Genomic DNA, 23634 nt, shown 5'->3' with positions numbered 1-23634 from the left:
TGCATTAGCTGTCCTTTGCTGATCTGTATTGACTGAAAATTGATTCTATCAAATTCTACATAATGCATTAGCTGAACCAGTTGAAGTGAAACATTCTACACACAACTAGCATGTACTTCATATTAGGGGCAATCTTATGCTCATGAGTCATAAGGTCTTTGTCAATTATTTTAAATTTTCTTCAATTCTCCTTTTCTAGAGGTGTCCATTTTTCCCCTGAGAGAGCAGCGATACAACTCGAGGTTAGCAAGAACATGGCCACTCTTTGAAATCACAGTTTTGTCTACACAAATAACTTGATGTGCTAATGCTTCGGAAACTCTGATTCTTTTTCCATGTAGTCGGAATGCTCGAAGCCTCCACATCGTACCAACGAGCATACTCAAGAGTCTCTTCATCAGGTGAGTGGTTTTCGAATTCTCCTTCTTTGGTCACCCCTTGGTGTTTGCTATGCTGCATTGTACTCTGACGCTGGTGTTGCAGGGATGATTGTGCCCACCTTGTTCGGCGACTGCTCGGCTGTGCATGATGTCTGGGCCGAGACAGCTCAGGACGCATTTGTAGATATTACCGCACTTCTGCATAGAGATTCTGAAGTGGACTACATGATCGGGATTGATTTAGAGTTTGCAATTCCCGACGGCGTGGTCTCTCTGGGTAGGGAGCCACCATCAGCCAACGTACACTACGAAGAGCTATGTAAGACGGTCAATGGTGGCAATCTGGTCCAAGTTGGTTTTGCCGCCGCGGATGCAAATTTCAATGTCTTAGGTGTCTGGCAGTTTAACCTTCAGTTTCAGAGTGCATGGCGTGCGCCGTGGCACGCTGGCGTCGCCTTCCTCCGGGACGAAGCCAAGCTGAATCTGGAGGAGCATGCTAGCCACGGGATACCCGCAGCCCAGTTTATTGATTGGCTCGCGAGCTCTGCAATGATCAGGAACCCAAAAATCACTTGGATTAGCTTTATGGGATACCCCGACTTCGGGTTCCTAATTCGGCTGCTAACAAGGCAAGAGGCTTTGCCCGTAGACCGTGTGCAGTTTCTCAATCTTTTCTGGGAGCTCTTCCCACGGTCATTCGACGTGCGAGTGTTCACCAAGCTTGGGCGCTGCCGGAAGGAGGTCATCCATGGTGGACTGGCCACGGTATGCAAGACGCTACAGGTGGAACGAGTCGGGGATGCCCATCATGCTGGGTCCGATGCACTATTAGCTGTTCGATGCTTCCATAAGATGATGACAGACAGTTCTGATTTCGTGACACAGATCCCGAGGTACTGTGGTGTGCTTTACGGGGTAGTGGTAGACTGCTGTAGATGTCCGTAGCTTGTAGCTTGATTGACTTGAGCTAAGTTTCTCGGATCATTGTCAGTCCTGTAAAGACTCACATTACTGACCTGTGGGTGCCAAATTAGTATTGAGAATAGAAGTGTGGCATATCTGTAGCATATCCGACAACTGTCAGATCCTGTCAATAGCTGATTGACCGGTATGGTAGCTTCTGAAAAATGGCTTGTGATTGGGGATTTCAGGCGTAAGATAAAAGTAACACAAATTCGAACCGGTACCTGACGGGGTACTCAGAAATGCAATAGATGGCTCTGAGTTTTCAGTTGAGACTACAAATTCACTTGGGACAAACAATCGCACACATACCAGGATTGGTAGGGCCTTCTACACGGGAGATTGCTTGGCAGTTGATGCTGCCTACTTGCCTTCTCCAAGGCATTTCCACTAGTGTCTGATCATTCACTTCTGTGTTCTGAACTTCTGATAGGAGGTACTGCACCTAAAAATTTCAGAGTATTCAGGTTTGAACCTTTTTGGCATAAACTACCTGGGCTCTACGGTTGCAGAGGCTTGGAACAAACATTTGATTCTACATAATCCGTTCCTGAGGCTACATACCAAGGTTCAGGGTGTTGGAAAAGGGCTCCGGAGTTGGGCAAAGACAAAGATTGGCCATAACAAGTGCTGCTCATTGCTGCAAAGCATATCATTCGATTCTAGCCTCTAGGTGTTGTACAAGATTACATATCACTCAGCCCAGAAGAAGTTCTCCTAAGGAGAGAATTGGAAAATAGGTACCTGACAGTGACAGCAATTGAAAATCTGAGAGCAAGACACCAGTCTAGAATTACCTTCCTCAAGGCCGGGGATGCTTATTCAGAGTTTAGGATGCAGGCACGGCCCATTTGCACGGGGACAAGGAGAAGGCTATTTTTTATCACCGTGGTGACCTGCTGGGCACTCCAGTGCCGCGTGAGTTGACTGATTGACTCTGAATTGGGAGAGACTGAACATTCCGAGGCTAAATATCGACACTTTAGAAGAGGAATTTCAGAAGAGGAGGTCAAGGGGGGATGCAGTCGGAAAAGGCCCAAGGCCCGGATAGATTCATAGGAAGTTTCTTTAAGGTTTCTTTGAATATAATCAAGGCTGACCTTGTGGCAGTAAACTACTTCTTAATCAGCATATGCAACATATCAATCTATTAAAATCTGAACAGATTGCGCTGCTGCCAAAGACTCCGGAAGCTTAAAAAATGTCTGATTTTCGGCCCGGTAGCCTCTCACTCAGTGTGACCAAGATTATTTCCAAGATGATGGCAAATAGACTTGTAGCTTGAAGGACATCTGAATGAACTTTTGTCAAGGAACCATAGTGCTTTCATCGAAAAATGGAAGAGTATTCATGACATACCTATTTTATGAGTTGCATTGCACAAAGCGGCCTATGCTCCTTTTAGGCATTTAACAGTCAACTGGTCATATCTGATGGAGGTTTGGGAGGCAATGGGTTTTGGACCCAAATGGAGAAGTTGGACAAACACTTTACTTTCGATGGCAAACTCAACAGTTTTTCTGAATGTAGTACAAGGGCGTAGTTTCAAGCATAAAACTGGGCTTCGCCAAGGGGATCCTCTATCCCCACTTCTCTTCTTCCCGGCACTCAAAACCTCTGCAGAAACTGCTGACAGTGGCTGAGCGTGAATCGATACTACAACCAATTCAGAATAGAGCAGGATATCTAAGAGTGAGTGTTTATGCAGATGACGCAGCTGTCTTTGTAAATAAACCCTGTAAAGCAAGAAGTCGAGACACTGAAATAAACCTTTGCTGTGTTTGGGGAAGCTTCTGGACTTGTTATCAATTTATCCAAAAGTGCAGCTTACCCAATTAGGTGTGAGGGCAGGGACGTATAAGATTTCATGCAAAGTTGTCCTTGTCGAATTCTCACAGCGAGTTCTTGAGGCTTTCTCTCAATATTACTACCTCCATTCTTAATATATATGACCGTTGACTTTTTACTCAAATTTTGACCAATTTACAAATGACTTCACATGATAAATTACAAAAAACTTTTGAACTTCTTTAAGAAAAACAAATTTTAAAGTTGTTTCACAAAAATAAAATTTTGAAATAACTTCAAGGTTCTCTAAGTTACTTATGATTGAAGATAATTTTACAAATTAGTTCATGCCATGATAGGATTATTAGGTATATTTTCATAATTTTTGGAAAGTAATGTTGTGCACTAAAAATTAAGATAATCTTTAAAAGTAGCCTATTTTGGTGAATTTTAATTTTAAAAATTAAAATGCTACACATGTGTTTTTATTCAAAATGGATTCATCTCCATTTATTATATCCATACAACAAGTTTCATAAATTTTGAAGGTGATTTAATAGTCATTTTAGCCTGGAAAAGAGGGGGGAGTCCACACGTTACTGTCGTGTGAGTTAACTGATGGAATGGACGTAAGTATCAAACTTCAATTCAGTATCAAATGGGAAAGTTAAAAAGTTAGTATCAAATAAATAATTTTCAACTTTACCAGAGTTAAATAGGAAATTTTCTCAAGAAATATAGACCTTTGACCGGTGCCAATTTTCAACTGTAACAACGCATTGCAAGGTGTCCACACGGATCATCCGATAACATATGGGCACAGGGGGCATACATGTCCTTGGCAGGATCTTAATGTATCTAATCATTCGAATAACCGATTACATGGGTCATAACATTGAGGCCCTAAAATAACGGATTACATGGTACAGAGATTCATTTTATATTAATAAAAAACCCAACATATCTTCCCAAACGAATGGCATGCAATGCATTCATTTCTTGGCACTTCCATTCCTTCAAGTTGTAACTACTGTAGTAGATGTGCTTTCCCTCATGCAATCACTAGTATACCTCTCTAGCTGGCGGCCATTAGAAATCGAATAGCTCCTCGTGTTTCAATTTCAATATCATCCTAAGAAAGAGTCCACTTCAGCCTCCTCTGATCATATTCAGTCGGGAAACTTTAACCGTATCAGCTCAGGGCACCGAGGCAACTGAAAGAAATCATGCGGCACCAAGCTCTCCCTGAACACCAGGAACGTTGGCATCGTGAGAAAATGCATTTCCTTGCGCAGCCTCTTCTCTTTGAGATCGTATAGCCTGACCACAAGACTGTAGGGGTCCCCAATGAGGATGCTGCCGTCCCCAGCAGTGATCGCCGTGCTGACGATGCATCTCGGGGGAGGTGGTGGCACCTCCATCCGAAGGCGCAGCGTCCAGCGCTCCGCCTCGTGATCTTGCAGTACCCATATGTCGAACCGCGTCTTGCACGGCATGGTATGGGCGCAGAGCGACCCGTCTAGCTCCAGCAGCGCCGCCAGCTCGACACCGGGCGGCCAGGACATCAGCCGGAACGTCTCGGAAGCCGTGTGGAACGCCAGTATCTTGCCGGTGCGGATGGCTTCAGGGTGCAAGGTGAACCAGTAGAGGGTCTCGCCATGAGCCACGGGCTGCTGGTACCCCATGATAACGGGGCGGTCTGCCGGAGCGCGCGACAGCCGCCGAGGCTGGGTGGCACCGGCGGTGAGGACGTAGTAGTAGTCCTTCCATCCCGACGCACCGGCGGCGCCCCAGCCTGCTTCGTCACCATGGCACAGGAGGCGGTACTCGCCGGACGAGCTGTGGAAGTAGAAGCCGCACGGGAACGCGGTGAAGCACGGCTCCGGAGCCAGCACCGGCAGGTTGGTCCACTGCCTGGTCATAGGGTTGCAGATGATGTAAAGGCCCGGACGTTGCTGGAGCACGAACAGGCCATGGAGAGCGAACAGCAGGGGGTGCCAGGTCGCGGTTCCGTTCTTGTTTCGCAGGGTTGCGTCGCAGAGGAAGCGACGACGTTCCGTGAAGCCACCGGCCGGCGCTGACCGTGAGGTATCGGGTAAGGACGATCATCTCGCGCGGGCTTCGGGCGGCGTGGGCCGTGAGGCAGGAGCGGTCGGTGGTGATGCGGCGCCAACTCTTGCAGACGGCGCAGCAGCGGAGCACGGCCTCCGACGGCAGGCGGACGAAGATGTCAACCAGAGCGTCGTGGCACAGAGCGTCGATTCCTCCGCCCGATATCTCCATCTCTTCCCCTCCTTCTGCGCTGCTGCTCTTGCCGCTGCAGAGCCCCGTGCAGCGATCGCCACATATATAGATGGGGCGCGTGACCGATCCGATTCCGATGATCAGCTCGCATGCGACTCGGTTAGCGTCGATCACACGCAAGCTCTGAAGCCTCCAACAAACTGGGAGACATCGGCGGCGAACAGACCCGGATCCGGTCTCCACCGCTGGGGGCGCAGGCGAGGCGACGACTCCAGCTACCGGCGATGAGTTATTAGGTGGGAATGTGATCGGACACGGATCGGGAGAAACAGAGCGCAAGAGGCCAGCCGCGTTTTATTCCACGGAGAAAGGAAGCCGCGCCGCGCGTGTCTCTTGACTCAGGAAGGGAATTCCGAAGCACAATTTTTCCCTACCTAAAATGAAAGTCAAAGTCGCTTACAAAAACAGAAGGAAGTCGAAGGGAGCAAAAATGCAATTCACCCCTCTCTAAAACTGACCACCGTGGGCTCAGGCCCATCCACTCCGTGTTCCCTTCTAAAAGTATGCGAACTGCGCAGGTTTCAGCCCAAGCCCAACTGGTAAAACAACCCGACCCGATAACATTTTTTGACGTAATTTCCCCTTCCCGTAGCAAAATTTTCCTGTGGCCACAGTGAACGGAGGAATCGAGACGACTTCTCTCCCCTTCTCTCTACTCAATTTTGCACGCGAATTTTCCCGTGGCCAAAGCCAAACTGACGGGCCCATTGGTTTCCATTACTGGATTTCTCGTGCACCGGGCGGCTCCACGTCCCCTGCCCCCCCGCTGGCGGGTGGCCCCCACGCGACCAGTCCCCCGATCAGGAGATCGCCGAAGAAATATCACGCGGCTTATGGCGCGCGTCCGCGTGGCGGCCGCCTCATCCACGCAGCTCCCCCCAAGGCCCCAGCGCCCCCACGCATATCTCCCGCCGCGTTCCTGCACCCCTCCGCGCCACGCACCCGCCCTCGCCACCGCCCGATCCGTCTCCTCGAGGCCTGCCGGCCGTCGGATGGGCGCGCCGCGGGCTCGTGGCGGCCGTTGCACCGCCGCCCCTTATATGGCGTGGCGCCGCGCACCCGGCTCGAGATTCCGTCCACGCCATTGCATCGCTCGCGCGGCACACGGTCCAGCAACGACCTGAGCTGAGAGCGCCTGTGCGCCACAGGAAGCTTCTCCGCATAGAAGCTTCTCTGCATCGAGGCAGCTAGGCTAGCGTGCCATGACGTCCACCGTGACCACGCCAAGCCGGCCGCTCGCCGCCGGGTGCCGCCGCGCGGCCGGGCCGCTGCGGTCCGGTCCCGCCGTGCTCTCGCTCAAGGGCCCGCGGCGGAGGGCGCCGTCCACGAGCTGCTCGGCGGTCGCGTCGCCCGCGAAGCAGCGCGCGGCGGCCAAGCTCCCCCCGCCGCAGCGGCCGTCGAGGGCCGCGGCGGCGGAGGAGGAGGAGAAGGGGGTGAGGACGGACTACAACGAGGTGGCGGCCGCGCTGGAGAACATCTACAAGCTCAGCCCCGCCGTGGTTGAGGAGAAGCACGGCGACGACGAGGGCAAGAAGAAGGACAGGAAGAAGAGGAAGGGCGGAGTGGTGAGGAGCCGCTGCACCAGCTGCTCGATCCTCTTCTCCTGGTAATTCATCGTTTCAGCATCTGAACCAATCACCTTTGTGTGCAGGGCAGGAGCACTGTGATCGTGAGGAGCCGGCGGAGGAGGCGCGGGAGTAGGATGGACCTGGGGAAGAGGGTGGAGATGAAGAGCAGGGAGGGCGACGCCGGCGGCAAGCAGGACGAGGAGCGGGGGTTCGAGGAGATGCTGCTCCGGGAGCACTCGGTGTCCACGGACATGGGCAGCCTCGACTGGAAGCGCATGAAGATCCCGCCGGTGCTCAGCTCCGCGCAGAGCGCGCGCCTCTTCAAGACTATGCAGCCCATGAAGGTGAGTACTAGTACTTAGCTTGATAGTATATCTAGTCTACCCAAGTTACCGTGCGGTCGTTCTTGATAGTATATCTAATCTACCCAAATTACCGTGCCATCATTCTTCGTATAATCTATGGAAGTGAAATTAGAGGCTGATCTATGAGTGAAATCATTACTGTCCCAGGCGATCTTCGAAGTGCAAGAGAGCTTGCGGGAGGACTTGCAGAGGGATCCGACCGACGCCGAGCTCGCGGAGACCACCGGCATGACCGTCCAGCAGCTGCGCCGCCGCCTCGACGTCGGCCGGGCCGCCAGGAACAAGCTCATCAAGGTAAACACAGAGACATCAACGCTTGGTAGTATATCTGTACACTCTGATCCGGATCAGCCTCCTGTGAAACTGAAACTGAAATTCTAAATTCGACGGTACTAGTAGTGCTAGGAGCTAGATAGGGGCACAGCACACACTGACCGATGGGTCGCTTTGCAGCACAACCTGCGTCTGGTGCTGTACGCCATCAACAAGTACTACCCGGACATGGCGAGCGACGAGAGGTTCGACGACCTCTGCCAGGCCGGCGCCAATGGCCTCATCACCGCCATCGACCGGTTCGAGCCCAAGCGCGGCTTCCGCATCTCGACCTACGCGCTCTTCTGGATCCGCCACTCCATCGTCCGCGCCATGACGCTCTCCAACTTCACGCGCTTCCCGTTCGCCATGGAATCGGTAAGATGATCGCCAAGCCTACAATGTAATCTTGAACTTGCAACCAACGATCGGTCGAGGTCAGAGGATAGGAAGATTTCTGAATAATAATCGCAACGAACGGTGTGGATGCAGGAGAGGCAGGAGATCAACAAGGCTCGGGAGGAGCTGGCGTTCGAGCTCGGGAGGGCGCCCACGGAGGAGGAGGTGATCGGGAGGGTGGGGATCTCCCAGGAGAGGTACCGCGACGTGCTGAGGATGACGCGGCCCACCTACTCGCTGCACTCGCGGAACCGAGTGACGCAGGAGGAGCTCATCAACGAGGTCACCGACGACGACGCCATCGGGGTCGACGCCGGCAAGCACAACACGCTGCTCCGCCTGGCCATCGACGACCTCGTGAGTCTTCTTCCCCCCACCCACCCCTTTTTCTGCCTGAACATGAACCATTATTCAGTATGGGAATGGAGCAGACCAACAAATAACAATGCTGACGCCTGCAGCTGGACTCGCTGAAGCCCAAGGAGAGCCTGGTGATCCGGCAGCGGTTCGGGCTGGACGGCCGGGGGAAGCGCACGCTCAGCGAGATCGCCGGCAACCTCAACATCTCCCGGGAGATGGTCCGCAAGTACGAGCTCAAGGCCCTGATGAAGCTCAAGCACCCCACGCGGGTGGACTACCTGCGCAGGTACATGTGAGCTTAGCATCACGCATTGCATGCCGGTGTACAGCATGTTCTAGTAGCAGTACTAAAAGAAGAAAACAGAGTGGTGCCTCTGCTGTATATATTTCTACCCCTCCGCTACTCTGTCTGCACTGCACAGTGCACACTATAGACTGCAGAGTTCATCCATCACTGCGCTGGAATCTGTCCGTGTTGTAATAGAAGACATGTACATATACAGGGACGGTGTGTGTGGGAGTGGGAGTCCTGATGAGAAGTGAGTTCATTCGGGTGAGGTTGTATTGCAGACCTCGCATGTAATTCTTACCATACATTATATTGTATATGGATATGGTACATGATGCAAGGAAGTCAGGAAATGGCCCCTGCTGTTTGCAGCTTCGCATGGTAAATTCTGCTGCGTTTTATGCACCCAGAAAACTCATTTCCACTGAATTCATGTTGATCCTGAACTTTCATCTCCGTGCAGGTGAAGTTGATAACTTCAATCCAGCAGCTTCTCAAGTCTGAACCTTTAAATTTGTTTCTCTGGATTTTCTTTTATAATGCATTTCTATGGATTTGGTGTTGATCCGGTTTCTGAACCATGCCACAACTAGCCACCCATCTTGGTCTCGCTGAACATTTGAACAGGGACCGGCAAACCTATCCAGAATGACGCAGGGACGCGGCGGCATGCCAGATGTAACGGCTGCTGCAAAATGTTCGTCCGCCGACACAAAATGCCAAGCTTGCAAGTCCCAACTTCTCGTCTGAGCGCAGACCTCACGGCGCCATGCACGCCGCCACGTACGCGAGCACCAGTGACTAGTGGTGCCCCGTCTCCGCACCCACCTGACCACCTCCACTGACCACCACCCTCTCCCTTCAAGCCGCGCCGCATTAACCCATCGCGCAACCGCTCCGTTCTGGACTGGAACGCCAGACAAGAAGAAGCTTTGCTTTCCCATTTCACATCGCAGCCCAGCGATCGACCCGGGTCCCGCACCGGCCATGGTGAAGCTTGCCACGGCCAGGGAGGCGCGCCTGTACGGGCCGGCGCTGGCGGTGCGCCGGTGGGAGTACGTCAACGCAGGGGCGTACGCGTTCGCCGCGCTGCTCCTGGCGGCGAGCCTCGCGGCGCTGTCAGCGGGCGGCGGGGTCAGCAGGGCGGGGTTCGCCGTGGCCGCCGTGGCGCTGGCGGCCGTCGCGGCCGTGAACGCGCACGACCTCGCGGCGCACCTCGCCGGCGTCGACTGGCGCGTGGGGCTGGCGCGGTACGACGCCCAGCTCGGGCTCGTCGAGTTCCTCGTGCCGGCGCTGCACGCGGCGGGGTGCGTCCTCGCCGTCGCCGGGATGGCGCTGCTGGTCTCCCAGGTACGCGCACGAGCGATTCTTTCCAGCATCGGACATGGCGATTGCTCCTCTGTCCCGTCAATGGACGTTGGTCGAACACGCAGGGCGAGGGCGCGGGGTACAGCTACGGGCGGGAGAAGCACGCGGCGAACATGCTGCTCGCCGCGGCGCTGCTGTGGCTGCTGGGCTCGGTGCTCAACTCGTGCCAGGTGTACGAGCGCGCCGACGGCCGGGCGCAGCTGCTGCAGTCGAGCGTGCAGGTGCCCCTGCTCCTGGGGAGCCTGCTTTTCCTGGTCGCCGCCGTCGTGAACCGCCGCCGCGTCTCCAGCAGCTGGCGCCGCGAGCCGGTCATCCTAGTGGTAAGCCGCCTGATCTGACCGCGCCCACGAGCGGGTGCCGTACCGACGGCCGCGCGTGACTGACCGTGACCGATCGTGCCATGTGCGTTTGCGTTGGGCGCAGGGCCGGAGCTGGGCGTGGCTGTGCCTGGTGGGGAGCCTGCTGTGGCTGGCGGCGGCGCTGCTCAACGGGCTCAAGGTGTTCATGATGCACCAGAGCGACGGGCTGCGGCTGGAGAAGCTCCGCGGCGGCGCGCAGGAGCGGCTCAGCCGCGACCTCGAGGGCCGCGTGCCGCTCAACTGGGAGGAGGTCGCCAGGAGGAGGGCGCTGCCCACCGAGCTCCGATGATCCTCATGCCGTCGCGCCGCGCCGCGCCGCCGCTCGCCATCGAACAATTGCGTCAGCCACTCATCCTAGCTAGTGGTACATCAGGGCCGTAAGTCCGTAACCCGTAACAACTTTCCCCCCGCGCTGTAAAAAGTTGTGAGAAAAAAAAAGACGAGCCAAATAAATTGTTTGGGCCCCGTGTTGGCATTTGCAGTTTTAGGTCCTTTGCTCAACTTTCTGGGTGGTGGTGAACTCGTAGGCCCGTGTAATATTTTGGCCCATAAAGAAGTTCCCATCGCGGGGATGAAGAAATCTGAGTCGAACCGAACAGACCGGGATCGCCGCTCCGTCGGCCGTCGCCGCGGCGGCATGGGCACGCAGATTCTCCCTTCCCACTTGCGGGACAGCGGGAGGTCAGGTGTGTTTTTTTTTGACAGAGAGAGGTGTGTTTATTTAACCGAAAAGGCAACAAACAAACAAAATGATAACGCTGGCCGGCCGGCACGAGAACGCACCTGCATATCCTCCTCCTGCTCGTTAGCAAAATCCTCGCCGGCCCGGACAGGCCGAACCATGTGGGCCGGCCCATTTGGAATTACATTGCCTTTCTCAGATATTTTATTCAACCCCTTATCCGCACACTGCACAGCAAATTAATCGTCTTCCTTTTCCCATTCCCCCCTTCCGAGGAGCAAGGCAGGCAGGCTGCAATGGCCGCGCAAGCCATCTCCCTCTCGCTCCCCACGCCGCCAACCCACCGCCACCACGCCCCACCACACCATGTGAAACCTCCGCCTCCGTCGCTCCAGCACGCCCGCGCTCCGCCGCCTCACCTCCTCAAGGTCAGCGAGGAGCTGCGAGGCGTGGATTCCTTCCGCGACGGGCGGCTCCTGGTCTCCCTTCTGCGACAGTGCGCCGAGCTCCTCCGCGGCGCCCAGGACGCCGAATGCGTGGCCGTATCCCGGCGTCTCGCGCCGCAGCTGCACTCGCTGGCCGTCCGCGCGGGGCGCGCGCGGGACCCGCACGTCGCGTGCGCGCTCGTCGACCTCCTCGCGCGGCTGGGCCGCGGGGCGTCGAGCCGCCGGCTGCTCGAGGAGGCGGCGGGTGCGGAGGACGGCAAGGACGCGGTGCTGTGGAACAAGCACGTCGCCATGCTCGCCGAGGCGGAGGAGTGGGGCGAGGCGATCGCCGTGTTCGGGGAGATGCAGGCGCGCGGGGTGCCCGCCGACGGGTACGCGTGCGCGCGGGTGCTCCACGCGTGCGGCCGCGCGGGGGCGCTGCGCGAGGGGAAGGCCGTGCACGCGCACGCGGTCAAGGCGGGGCACGTCGACGCGCACCCGCTCGTGCCCGGGTTCCTCGCCGGCATGTACGCCGAGAACGCGGACGTGGCCGCGGCCACGCGGGTGCTCGAGACGACGGAGGCCGCGGCGGTCGCGTGGAACGCGGTGCTCGCCTGCTGCGCGCGGCTCGGGCTCGTGGACGACGCGCTGGAGCTCGCGGAGCGCATGGCGTGGTCGGGGCAGGAGCCCAGCTTGGCGACATGGAACACCGTGCTGTCCGGCTGCTCGCGTCACGGGCGCGACCGGGAAGCATTTGGCGTTGTTCGGAGCATGCTGGAGCAAGGGCTGCTGCCGAACTCCAGCACGATGTCGAGCCTTCTCAAGTCTGTGGCCAATTTGGGGCAGCTTGCGCATGGCATGGAAGCCCATTGCTTCTTCCTGAGGCACCAACTCGAGCCGGACGTGTACACTGGGACAGCGTTCGTTGACATGTACGCGAAATGTGGCCGGCTTGATTACGCCCAGAAGGTGTTCGATGCGCTGGAGCTTAGAAACATGACCACATGGAACTCGCTGGTTTCAGGGTACGCAAATGCTGGTCAGTTTGACAATGCACTGAAGCTTGTGGAGGAGATGAAGATGAGTAGGCTTGATCCAGATATAACCACTTGGAATGGCCTGATCACCGGTTACTCGATGAACGGACTGAGTTCGCAGGCGGTGCTGCTGCTCCGGCAGATCAAAGCAATCGGGTTGACTCCCAATGTGGTTTCTTGGACTTCATTGATCTCCGGGAGCTGCCATAATGGGGATTATGAAGATTCGTTCTACTTCTTCAATGAGATGCAGAAGGACGACGTCCAGCCCAGCTTAGTTACCATGTCAGTCTTGCTACGGGCTTGTGCAGGGCTCGCTCTGCTAAAGAAAGGCAAGGAGATGCACTGTTTTGCGCTGCGAAGAGCGTATGATCATGACATGGTTGTTAGAACAGCGCTAATTGACATGTACTCAAAGGCAGGAAGCTTAACGAGTGCAAAGCGGATATTTGAAAGTATTCAGAAGAATAATTTGGTGTCTTGCAATGCAATGTTGACTGGGCTGGCGGTCCATGGGCAAGGCCATGAGGCAATAGCGCTGTTCCACGACATGTGTAATTCAGGATTGAAGCCAGACAGTATAACCTTCACAGCTCTGCTTACTGCTTGCAGATCAATGGAATTGATTACTGAAGGGTGGGAATATTTTGATAGCATGGAAAGCAGATATGGTGTGACACCTACAGTCGAGAACTATGCCTGCATGGTTGACCTGCTGTCAAGGTGCGGTTACCTGGATGAAGCATTGGACTTCATTAAGAAGTCACCATTCAAGTCAGCGGCAAGCTTATGGGGAGCCCTTCTAACAGGTTGCACAGTACATGGGAATCTTGCTCTTGCCGAAGTGGCTGCGAGAAAATTGTTCAAACTAGAGCCGTACAATTCAGCCAACTACTTGCAGATGGTGAGTTTGTATGAACATGAACAGATGTTTGATGAAGCTGAGAGCCTGAAGTATGCAATGAAAGCAAGAGAATTGGATAGTCGACCTGGGTGGAGCTGGATACAGATTGAACAAAGTATCCATGTATTTGAAGTCGAGGGGAAGCCACATCCGGATACTGCAGAAATATATGAAGAGCTGATTCGTTTGTTTTTTCAGATCAGAAAGGCAGGATATGTGCCAGACACCAGCTGCATAGTATATAACGTTCCAGAAGAAGAGAAGGAGAAGCTACTGCTCAGCCACACTGAGAAGCTAGCGATCACTTATGGGTTGATCCATTCAGATGCAAGCAGGGTACCCATCAGGGTGATCAAGAACACCAGGATGTGCAATGACTGCCACGAGGTGGCCAAGCATATCTCTGCTCTATGTGACCGGCAGATTATTCTTCGAGATGCCGATAGGTTTCATCATTTTACAGGTGGAAAATGCTCTTGCAATGACTGCTGGTGAATAATGAATGGCATATCATGTGAAAGGTTGGATTATCCACTGTGAATAGCAGATTTAAGAAAGTAATTCCATTCAATCAGGCCTGAGGGCTGAACTACAGGAGAGCTTTCAGAGAAACAAAGGACTGAGTGTCCATGTGAACAAGGTAATGACTGATGGATAGCCACAGGTCATTGTTCAGTTACATGTTCCAGTTAATCAGCAAACATTTCTGCCAAACAAAAAAGAGTAATTTATTGCTGTTTCTCAGGAGAACTTATATGCCTAATGGGAACTGAGAGCAACAAAATTCACTTGGGAAAATCAGATCTAAGTTGTACAGAAACCTGTCTCAGATGTACTAGCCAGCTCTGTACATGGCGATGGTTGCACATCAAGTGCACCGCCACTGACATCTCGGCATTTCCATGGCCCGATAGATGCACTACCATAGAGCTTTACATTTGAGAGGCATATGCGACTGAAAACTGAGCTCCTAATGCCCCTTATCAGCCCAGCTTGCCGTATGTTCTGACCCCAAACATTCTTAATCGTCACACTGTCGACAACAGGAAGCACATTCGGGTTGTAGGATGTATCAGGGTGGCCCCCAACATCACCGGCAATCCTCAAACCATATCGAGCTCCATTCAAGGTCACTTCAGAGACAGTAATGTTCCGGATGAATCCTCCCCTTCCTGAGTTGGTCTTGATATGGATCCCAACACCCATGCTAAAGAAATTCAGGTGCTCCACAAAGACGTTCTCCACGCCACCAGAGGTTTCGCTTCCAACTGCAAAGCCAGCAAAGGGGCCGGATCCTGTTATCCTCCGGATGGTGATGTCAGAGCTTGGACGAGCAAAAGCAATGCCATACTCATCCCAGCCACTCTTGATGGAAATCAAGTCATCTCCTGCAGAAATATAGGAGTCTTCGATGCAGACATTGTTGCTTGAATCTGCAGTGTAAGATGCAGATGTAACTTCATTTTTATGCACACGCAAATTTTGCTCAGATTTACTAAGCGAGTGAAACATCCATTACCTAGATCGATTCCATCAGTGTTTGGGGAGTCATGTGGTGCCAACACAGTCACGTTTGCTATTACTACATTGCTGCATATGCATAAAGTAACTCTCATTTAGAAGGTGGTTGTGATTGTGACCCTTGAACTGTCCGACAGAAAGGTAGCATACATTGGACTCAACATCAATGTTCAGTTAATCAGATGTCTTTGAGTTGTGAATCGATTTTCATTCTATTTTATTGCTCAATACTTGTTTCTGAAACTACATTGCAACCTCGTAACAAGGCCTGTAACCTGTCCAGGTGCAAGCTGAAGCTCTGGCGAACAGGCAAATTAAGCAAACCAATTGGACTGAAAAAATGTGGCTCCCTCTCTGTAACAACAGGCGAATCCTTTTGGTGCTCACCTGCAGTAAACTGGGTGAATGTTCCAGAACGGCGAGTCCTGGAAGACGACATTGGAGACGATCACGTCGGTGGAGTACATGAGCTCCAGCAGGTGCGGCCTTGTGAAGGGCAGCGTGCGCTTCTTCCACATGTCCCACCACACGCTACCTTGCCCATCAATGGTGCCATTCTCACCTGCTCCAAAATGCCGAGCTTTCGGTGTGAATCACTCAAGTACTGAGCTGCCTAGTGCTGTAGAGACAGGCTATGCGGACACATTGCATAACCGGCGAGTGAAGGAGTGGCTGACTGGCAGTGCGCAGTCTGCGCAGAGCAAGAACCTGTGATGAAGACGTCTTGGAGACCATTGCCATGGATCAAGCTCGTGTATCTCCCACCAGGCAGCTCGCGCCCTCTTCCGTACGACGGCAACGGGTCGACCAGAGGCCAGCTCGACGTGTCCTGCTCCAAGGATGCGCAAGCTTAGCTCGTAGGACTCCTCGTGCGTTCCACGGCAAGGCACGGCGTCAGAGACGAAGAGGAAGCCAGCTGCCAGCGGCCATGGACAAGCCGGAGCTCGAGAGGTGAAGAAGGCCTACGGCTCTACCTGGGTGGCGCGGATGACGGCGCCGCGGGCGAGGAAGAGCGTCATGTGCGAGGTGAGGTTGAAAGGCCCCGTCAGCCACACCCCGGGCGGCACGTACAGCAGCGTGCCTCCGCGCGCGCCGCGGCGGCGCTCGATGCGCGCCACGGCGCGCGCGAACGCCGCCGTGTTGAGCGTCCGCCCGTCCCCGATGGCGCCGAAGCTCGCCACGGACATCCACGCCCCGCGCCGCGGCGGGGCCGGCGCGGCCCCCGAGCACGTCTCCTGCGCCCCGGCCGGCGAAAGCAGCAGCAGCACCGCCGCGAGCAGGCACAGCGATGGCGCCGGCATCATTTTCTTGGCCGCGGCGCGCTCGCGCGCAGCAGCAGCGGCCAGCGGGTAACTGCAGTGCAGTGCGGTACTGAGGTGGAGTAAAGTGAGGTGAGGTGACGAGCAGGAGAGTACAAGGCGCAAAAGCCGGTGCTCCCCGTCTTGTGGGTGGATGTACGCGCGACGTCGATGCGACTCTGCGCTAAACGCAGTTGTTGTTTTGCCTGCTAGCGACCGCCATGGATTTGGTTTGGTTGGTCTCTTGCCGTTTTGCTACTGTGCCGCCCGCAGTCGTGCTTCAGGGTGGCATGGCACGGCAGCGTCGGCAGCCGCGGCAGGAAGAGGAGGGTCGGTGTGAGCTGGCATAGGCCCCATCGCTCCTGTAGAATTCAGACACCAGTCGTCAGCACCCACTCCCAGTTGGAGTCTCACATGGATGCAGTCCAGGAAAAATAAGAAAAACTTTGGCAAGTGCATTTTCCTGGAGTTTTTGTTAACATGAGCCCTTTTTTCAGTAGGATGCTCTCGGTGATTTGATTACGGCATTACCACCTTTTTCTTTGGCAAGTGCAGTGATCCTACTACACATAAATACGGGCGGTATGAGTGTGTGACGGTACATGTGGTCCAAAAGACCAAAACCCAAATATAGCCATCTTGTTCCAACCCACTGCTGTCACTATTCAACGCCATTACGGAAACCAAATCTGCCGTGCTGCTGCCTGCCTGGACGCTCGCGATGGTTGCCCAGTTAAGCAAAGCGATTAACTCACCTGCCACCCGCACCATGTGCTTGAGAACAATTATGCCTATACCTTGGTGTCGAATTTAAATCTCTCGAAGCTAATGCCACCGGCACGCCAAGCCTCTGTTTTAACGACCAGGATGATTCTCACACACATCCATTGGGAAGTAAATTCCTCCTGGCCCCTACCAAATTGCCATTGCCCCCGTCAATCTTGAAGGCTTTGCCAAGGCCTAGCAGAGGCCATAGGGCCGGAACGACGATCTGATCTCGCCAGGCTGTGTTTAACCAGCAGCTCTGTCAAAAGCACTCGGAGGTAGGGGCGTAGGGCCAGGGACATTTGTGCGTTCATCGATCCGCAGTCCACCAAAATAGGTGGATCATGCGCCCCTATTACTCCCAGCAGCTGCATCATCAACTACCAGATCCTGGCTGCAGCGGCAAAGCCCCTGTCGCTGCACATGTCTCGGCGCTATGAGAGGCTTTACGGCAGCGAGCACCACCACCACCACCGTGCCCGTGCCAGCGCCAGCAGCGTACCGCCTTCGACCTTGGCTGCGGTTTTGTAAATGCAGAACGATGCAGGCTGATGGAGTAATGACCATGCAGCAGCAGCTGCGGCGGGCAAGCCGCATACTGTTTCCCCTGACGAACGAGTAACGACCCATCATCTCCACAAGCTACCCTCCAACAACGAGTAGGATGCTTGCTGCCCTCCACATCTTTCGGATCTTGCTCTGCAGATCAGATAGATCATCATGATGGCGCTAGGTGGTGGAGGGGGGCAGTGACTAGCTGCAAAATCAGATGCGTGAAAAAGCCTGTAGCAATCAGCAGAAGAAGACACCGGGATCGGGCTGGGACTTCCCTTCCTAACAGTCATTAATACAACAGCAACTACTACAGCAATGCAGTGTAGGAAGAACCAGTGGTGAACGTATCTGTAAATAGCACTGCGACCTGTAACCCACCGGAGGACCAAAATTAGGGGGGATATATAGACAAGCAACGAACATGAACCGACTCATTTAAGTACCAGCCGCGCCGCTATAAGGGGACCACCATGGATGGGGGGCCAGGAAAATCCGGCTTAAGGTGAAAGGACCGACAACATGTATAACCAACAACAAATGGAATCAACTCTTGTCGCCGGAAGGCGAGGGAGAATCGCCGCTCAGCTTGTCGTGCTGGAATTTCACAACTATGCACGTGATGTTATCGCCGCTCCCGCGGGAGAATGCAGTCTCTGTCAGCTTCCGGGCTGCTGCCTCGGGTTCCTCCTCCATCTTCACAAGTGAAACCGCATCCTGCGTGAAGAAGATGAGACTGAGTCACCATCCAGGGCGGGATTTAGTGAACCATTAGCAAGAGGACGAATGAGGATAATGTCAGGAAAAATCCTTCTATGTGTAAGGTCCCCATGCAATGGACATGAGACATCAATGCCCAGCAGTCCAAAATAACCTCAAAGGCCATAATTCTGAAAACACTCGAGATACAATGCCAACTGCAATTATAGCAATTTACTAATTACTACTCCCTCTGTTCCAAACTATAGGTCGTTTTGGCATTTCTAGGTGTATAGTTTTTGCTATGCATCTAGAATGGAGCGAGTAAATTAGACAATGCTATGCAGCACATTAGATACCTACAAATATACCTCGACATGATTATTATCCAGCGAAGAAGAGAAAGGAGGGGAAACAGTGAAGAAGATGCTAGAAGTTCCATATACTTACACAGGTTTTCAATTAAAACATCATAATAATATAGTTTTGGGTAAATTCTTTGTTTTTGATATTTCTATGACTTCTCTTATGTTGGCTAAGGCATATGGCTCTTTTCAGGGCATCACACGCAATTCCCAATAATTTGTGCTATTATAGTTTTTTACGCGCAAATGTATGAACCACAAATCCACCTAAGCTCCAAAGGCCCAATAAAAAGTTTGAATTAGTAAACTACAAAAATGCCCAGGAAGAACAGTAAACAAAGGGATATCTGCAACCGAAACAAGTCAAGGATGTAGATAGTAAACTAACCTCATTCGGAACCACATCCCACAGCCCATCACTAGCTATAATCAGAAACTCCAATTCATCATTTATTTCTTGTTCCTGACAACACACACAAAAAAAAAGAGAGAGAAAGTTCGAGTGTGTTATGAATAGCACTTGTATTCAATAATAATATAATATGAGAACATGAGGCGTACACAATAAGGACTCTACTAACGTATATGTAAGAGGACTCTATACTCCTAAGAGAGTGAACAGATTAGGTCTACAAACCACAAATCACATGTAAAGCCATAAAACATCAATGTTAGGATAAGCAAAGATCAAGTTACCTGAATCTCAGGCTCCGCAATAACAAATTGCTTTAGCAGACGGTTGCCGAATGCCCGAGACATCGCAAGTACGCCACCTACCCTCCATGTTCCTGTAAAAGCACATTGGCCACTATGAGCAAGATCATGGCAAGGAACTTTGGCTAAAACATGCAATCATGTAAGTGTAATTGGCGTGGTTAGTGCAGGGCTTACCAGCCCACATAACTATCCCACCAGCACTCTCAATTCGCTTCCTCTCATCACTTCTGTTCGGCTTGTGATCTTCAGATAGCGCAATAGCTGCAAGAGGTAAACGAGATATTTTACAAACAAGGCAACAGGCAAATACATCTGGATTATAGACATAACCCCATAAGACTTGCCTAAGCATCAATGCAGACATCCCTTGGATACCAGAAAAGGAGAACTAATGTTCCCACCATCAATTGAGTCTAATAAATCCATCTCATGTTGTGCAAATAATTTGGCGCATGCCTAGCGAGCAATTCATCTAAAAAGCTAACAATTGTACAATTTACCCAATAAAGAAAGATGATAAGAACAATAACGTTTTATTATAATTACAGCAGTACTAAGTTTTGTTCTCAGAAATCAGTTTGAGTGATTCATCCAATCTCTTGCGTGTCATTTTGATATCAATTGTAATGTTATATCGAAGGTGATATACTGAAAGAACATGTTCCTCACAAATTGTCCAGTTTTTACACACCAACCAGTTCATAATACTATTTAGAACCATTACAATAAATACAGTCAATAGTCACTAACAATACTAAATATGAAGTAACCGTATTTCATGTCTTATAAATCTCTGGTATAGCGGATTAAACATGCTTCCAGGCTGGCACAGAGCCCACATACTTGCATTTAAAATTATTCAATCAACAACATTCTTCCTAAGTAGCACAGAATTTCCAAATAAGCTTACCTTTGCCAGCCTTCGATATAACAGCTCTTGAGTCTCCAACATTTGCCACATAAAGATGATCACCAACCAACACTGCTGTTGATGCAGTTGACCCGTCATCTCTATGAGAGTTCCTTTCAGCATCCAAGAACTCTGAATCTGTCTTTCTATATGTTTCACCTGCAAGTTGCCAGATGATGACTGGATTATTTGAAGGTCCATGGAAAATTGGAAATGTTATGTGCAATACATACTTATAGCTAATTTTGTATCTTTCATGAACTCCGGATGTTTCATGAGGTTGTCAAACAAGTGCTCCTTCAAATACTCAGCAGCACGTGAACCGCCATGACCTGAGAGAATAGAAATGTTTCAGATAGATGCACTGAGAGACAACAGAAAGTCTAGAAGAACAAATCTCTGACCGTCAAAAATTCCGAAGAGACTTATTTGTTTATCATCAATTTTAGATGATTTTATATCATAGAAATCTTCCATGCTTGCCCTTTTTCCTCTAAAACTTGAATACCCACAATTCAGACTTCCGTCAACACTGCAAACAGTCAAACAAACACAGGATTTATTTTTAAAATATGATTGACGAAAAAACATCTGCACATATTCTATGGGAAAATAACTTATATGTCCTGATATAGGAAAAAACCTAGCCAATAAGTATTAACAAGTGGCTACCTACTTGAAAAGAAAGCAAACTTAAATGCTCTAATTGATATAGGGAACAAAATTCGACAGGTAACTTGAATCTGAGAAGTGTCATTTTTTCATACATACAAATTACAAAATTCTCTTTCTGAACAACAATAAGATCAGGATTTAGAAAAGTGAGATATGTCTAACTAATACAGAATCTGAAGTATCACGGCATAAACAATAATATGATCCGGTTTCTAAATCGTATTTTGATACCATGCACGTAACATAAGATATTTACACATGTAGCATTGTATTTAATTAAATTTGTTAAGTCAGAAACCTCTTGAGCATGTTGTAGTACATCAAAGTTTGATAGAAATGATGACAATCAAGCTAATAGACAGTGTAGAAACATCTCAAGATACAACATAAACAAAATCCTGTAGTAGCATTATTCCTATTTTATCAAGCAGCTTACTAATATTTCCATTTCGTGAAGAGTGGTTGGTAGAGTATTTTAAATCAATCTGTGGTCTGACTTATGTAGCAAAGTGTGGTATCAAATACACAATGTGGTAGGATACAAGGATAAGTTTAGTATGAAAGCTCAAAAGTAGTTTCACATTTAATTTGATTCCTGGTGACAGGGGTACTAGTAATTCATGAAATCCAGCAAGCTACCACCAGCTAGCAGAACAATGAAATCCATTATGATTGTCAACAAAATGTTATGTGTGCTGCTTTCTAATAGTGGCATGTGTCTGCATCATGCAATTGAGCTTACAATCATGAGCAATCCCAAAAGGTTTGTAAGCTCAAGGTCATGTTCCACTGGAACTATGTGCAATTCTAAATATCAAGACCAAGGTGATATAAGGACCCACAGTGGATGCATTTTTAGCAACAAACGCTGCCCTTCCATACAAAATTAAGAAAAAAATGAAATTACAACAAATTTGGAAGCAGTGTACGCTACAGTTACAGCTATTTTCTTATTTGCATGGGACCATATGAAAAATAGCATTACACTGTCATGGTTGAACTTTGATAGTGTACCAGCTCATACGAACTGAAATTCAACAAGGATAACTGCCAACCTACCAAACTAAATACAATTCTGGATACAAGATGACGCACGAAAAGCTATGTGTAGAAAGTCCCTGCCTCCCTGCCGTTACTTTCTCAAATGCTAGAAGCGCCAACATCTAATTCATTTAGTGTATTGTACTACTCAATCCTGTTGGTATGCGAGCTACGTGGCGGATCTAAATTAAATGAAGCAAAGAGAGCGCCAATAGAACCAATGGTTCGAGACGTAAGCTGCAATGAAGGGCATTGGGCAGCAAGTGTTACCTCTTCCATCCTCCACTCATATAGCCAACCTCATCCACCCTCTCCCTCTCCTTCTGCCTTTCCCTCTCCTTGTCCCTCTTCTCCTTCTCCTCCCTCTCCTTATCCTGATCCTTCTCCCTGGGCGCCTCCACAGCTAGTACGGTAGACGTTGCAGGTGTGGCCTCCTGCTTCCTCTCCCCCTGTGCCACTGCTATGGATGAAACCTCATCCTCCTCTTCTTGCTGGGCCTCCAACTCTGTGTCCCCCACAGCCACCGCTGGCTCAGGTGATGCCTCCATTTCGCCCCCGTCCACCTCCATCGCTTGTACCCCTGCTGCCGGCGCGGATGACACCTCCACATCGGCAGCCTGCATCTCCGTCTCCGTGGACGAGGCCTCCTCCTCCTCCGCCTCGTCCTCTTCCACCTCGCTGGTTTCCTCCTCCTCCTCCCCTTCTGCCACAGCCTGAGCGGGGGGCACCCCTCCTGGCTCCACCATCATCTTCCCCCCGGCACGGAACCGGCGGTGCTTCAAGGGGTGCCGCACGCCGAGTCTCTTATCGTGCGGCGGCCTCGCCGAGGGCCTCGTGCTCACCGCCGCCGCCTCCGACGCCGCGGGCGAATCCCCCGATGCCTCCGTCACCGCCGACGATGCCGACGCTGTGTTTGCCGCGCTCTCCTGGTCCTTCACGGCGCCATCGTAAACCATCTAAATCGCCGCAGACACCCAAACCCTAGCAGCAGCAGTACCATCAGACACGGAGCTCAGATGCAAGGCCGCTTCAAATTCGAACAGGAAACCGCGCACGGGGAGCTGGAGCAATGGGGCGGGAGCTCACCTGCGGGATCCGATCGGGAGGAGGCGGAGGCGATCGGATCGGGGAGGCGGCGGATCTGCGAGGCTCTGGATTTGAGTGCGAGGGGGAAGAAGGGGTGGGGCGGTGGGTGTGAGCTGGAGGCGGAGAAGGGGGGAGTGATCGGGGGAGTGTGCGCGTGAGGTGAGATCAGATGAAGCCCAGGCAAGGGAAGAAGAGGAGGAGAGGAGCATGCTCTCGCCCCAACCTTCTTAAATAATTTTATCGGCTTTCTTTCATTATTTATTTGCTTTTTTTAATGTGCGTCCGTGGCTCGGGAGGCGTGAACACCTGGGAGTCGGGCGACCGGTCGTGTGTGGCTATTTGAACACTGACGTGTGGGGCTAAGATTTCTTAGGCCCAGATGTAAGCGAGCCAGGAGAGTTTGCGTTTGGTCGGAAGTGTAAGGGCGGCACGGCGGGGTTGTCGACGGGCTGCGCGGCGCCTGCTACTGGGTCTCTAGGGGCAAAAATATGGGCCGAGATTT

At 51.8% G+C, this 23634-nt stretch overlaps 6 protein-coding genes across 7 annotated transcripts; 4 read left to right on the top strand and 2 right to left on the bottom strand.

Annotated features, from left to right (window-relative positions):
* The first annotated feature begins 346 nt into the window (after positions 1 to 346).
* LOC112885162 (CCR4-NOT transcription complex subunit 7-like) lies at positions 347 to 1414 on the top strand. The gene is made up of 3 exons (XM_025950823.1): positions 347 to 401; positions 484 to 1273; positions 1372 to 1414. The coding sequence occupies exons 1-3, from the start codon at positions 347 to 349 to the stop codon at positions 1412 to 1414; spliced, it is 888 nt and encodes a 295-aa protein (XP_025806608.1).
* Positions 1415 to 6498: 5084 nt separating this feature from the next.
* LOC112885175 (RNA polymerase sigma factor sigE, chloroplastic/mitochondrial) lies at positions 6499 to 9072 on the top strand. The gene is made up of 6 exons (XM_025950837.1): positions 6499 to 7000; positions 7087 to 7347; positions 7516 to 7662; positions 7822 to 8058; positions 8173 to 8436; positions 8541 to 9072. The coding sequence occupies exons 1-6, from the start codon at positions 6638 to 6640 to the stop codon at positions 8733 to 8735; spliced, it is 1467 nt and encodes a 488-aa protein (XP_025806622.1). The 5' UTR covers positions 6499 to 6637; the 3' UTR covers positions 8736 to 9072.
* A 244-nt stretch (positions 9073 to 9316) lies between these two features.
* On the top strand, positions 9317 to 11031 carry LOC112885178. Its single transcript, XM_025950840.1, has 3 exons — positions 9317 to 10078; positions 10162 to 10416; positions 10520 to 11031. Exons 1-3 carry the CDS (start codon positions 9716 to 9718, stop codon positions 10742 to 10744), a joined length of 843 nt encoding a protein of 280 aa, XP_025806625.1. The 5' UTR covers positions 9317 to 9715; the 3' UTR covers positions 10745 to 11031.
* Positions 11032 to 11282: 251 nt separating this feature from the next.
* On the top strand, positions 11283 to 15025 carry LOC112885171 (pentatricopeptide repeat-containing protein At4g01030, mitochondrial). 2 transcript variants are annotated; one of them, XR_003227220.1, is made up of 2 exons: positions 11283 to 14143; positions 14249 to 15025. XR_003227220.1 is itself a non-coding variant. In XM_025950831.1 (1 exon), exon 1 carries the CDS (start codon positions 11434 to 11436, stop codon positions 13996 to 13998), a length of 2565 nt encoding a protein of 854 aa, XP_025806616.1. In that variant the 5' UTR covers positions 11283 to 11433; the 3' UTR covers positions 13999 to 14276. The 2 variants fall into 2 exon arrangements, 1 of the variants encoding a protein (XP_025806616.1); XM_025950831.1 differs by having other exon boundaries at positions 11283 to 14276.
* Positions 14272 to 16340, bottom strand: LOC112885176 (probable polygalacturonase). The gene is made up of 5 exons (XM_025950838.1): positions 15999 to 16340; positions 15733 to 15853; positions 15412 to 15586; positions 15023 to 15093; positions 14272 to 14936 (listed from the first exon to the last, which is right to left on the bottom strand). Exons 1-5 carry the CDS (start codon positions 16326 to 16328, stop codon positions 14308 to 14310), a joined length of 1326 nt encoding a protein of 441 aa, XP_025806623.1. The 5' UTR covers positions 16329 to 16340; the 3' UTR covers positions 14272 to 14307.
* A 1534-nt stretch (positions 16341 to 17874) lies between these two features.
* On the bottom strand, positions 17875 to 23351 carry LOC112885172 (probable protein phosphatase 2C 52). The gene is made up of 9 exons (XM_025950832.1): positions 23133 to 23351; positions 22317 to 23027; positions 20735 to 20862; positions 20564 to 20662; positions 20331 to 20489; positions 19595 to 19681; positions 19400 to 19491; positions 19092 to 19166; positions 17875 to 18356 (listed from the first exon to the last, which is right to left on the bottom strand). Exons 2-9 carry the CDS (start codon positions 23000 to 23002, stop codon positions 18186 to 18188), a joined length of 1497 nt encoding a protein of 498 aa, XP_025806617.1. The 5' UTR covers positions 23003 to 23027; positions 23133 to 23351; the 3' UTR covers positions 17875 to 18185.
* Between the last annotated feature and the right edge of the window lie 283 nt (positions 23352 to 23634).

This window comes from Panicum hallii, chromosome 3 (genome assembly GCF_002211085.1).
Source record: "Panicum hallii strain FIL2 chromosome 3, PHallii_v3.1, whole genome shotgun sequence".
Lineage (NCBI taxonomy): Eukaryota > Viridiplantae > Streptophyta > Magnoliopsida > Poales > Poaceae > Panicum > Panicum hallii.
The sequence above is the reverse complement of the archived record's forward strand: the minus strand, read 5'-3'. Positions and strand labels throughout refer to the sequence as shown.

Coding starts and splice junctions, on each gene's coding strand:
- LOC112885172 (XM_025950832.1), bottom strand. CDS start 23,002: ATGGTTTACGATGGCGCCGTGAAGGACCAGGAGAGCGCGGCAAACACA. Junction 19,167..19,399: donor TTGCGGAGCCTGAGATTCAG/GTAACTTGATCT, acceptor GTGTGTTGTCAG/GAACAAGAAATAAATGATGA. Junction 18,357..19,091: donor GGGATGTGGTTCCGAATGAG/GTTAGTTTACTA, acceptor TTCTTCACGCAG/GATGCGGTTTCACTTGTGAA.
- LOC112885175 (XM_025950837.1), top strand. CDS start 6,638: ATGACGTCCACCGTGACCACGCCAAGCCGGCCGCTCGCCGCCGGGTGC. Junction 7,348..7,515: donor AGACTATGCAGCCCATGAAG/GTGAGTACTAGT, acceptor TTACTGTCCCAG/GCGATCTTCGAAGTGCAAGA. Junction 7,663..7,821: donor CCAGGAACAAGCTCATCAAG/GTAAACACAGAG, acceptor GTCGCTTTGCAG/CACAACCTGCGTCTGGTGCT.
- LOC112885162 (XM_025950823.1), top strand. CDS start 347: ATGCTCGAAGCCTCCACATCGTACCAACGAGCATACTCAAGAGTCTCT. Junction 402..483: donor CTCAAGAGTCTCTTCATCAG/GTGAGTGGTTTT, acceptor CTGGTGTTGCAG/GGATGATTGTGCCCACCTTG. Junction 1,274..1,371: donor TTCGTGACACAGATCCCGAG/GTACTGTGGTGT, acceptor GATCATTGTCAG/TCCTGTAAAGACTCACATTA.
- LOC112885171 (XM_025950831.1), top strand. CDS start 11,434: ATGGCCGCGCAAGCCATCTCCCTCTCGCTCCCCACGCCGCCAACCCAC.
- LOC112885176 (XM_025950838.1), bottom strand. CDS start 16,328: ATGATGCCGGCGCCATCGCTGTGCCTGCTCGCGGCGGTGCTGCTGCTG. Junction 15,854..15,998: donor CCGTCATCCGCGCCACCCAG/GTAGAGCCGTAG, acceptor TCCTTGGAGCAG/GACACGTCGAGCTGGCCTCT. Junction 14,937..15,022: donor CACTGATGGAATCGATCTAG/GTAATGGATGTT, acceptor CTTACACTGCAG/ATTCAAGCAACAATGTCTGC.
- LOC112885178 (XM_025950840.1), top strand. CDS start 9,716: ATGGTGAAGCTTGCCACGGCCAGGGAGGCGCGCCTGTACGGGCCGGCG. Junction 10,079..10,161: donor TGGCGCTGCTGGTCTCCCAG/GTACGCGCACGA, acceptor TCGAACACGCAG/GGCGAGGGCGCGGGGTACAG. Junction 10,417..10,519: donor GCGAGCCGGTCATCCTAGTG/GTAAGCCGCCTG, acceptor CGTTGGGCGCAG/GGCCGGAGCTGGGCGTGGCT.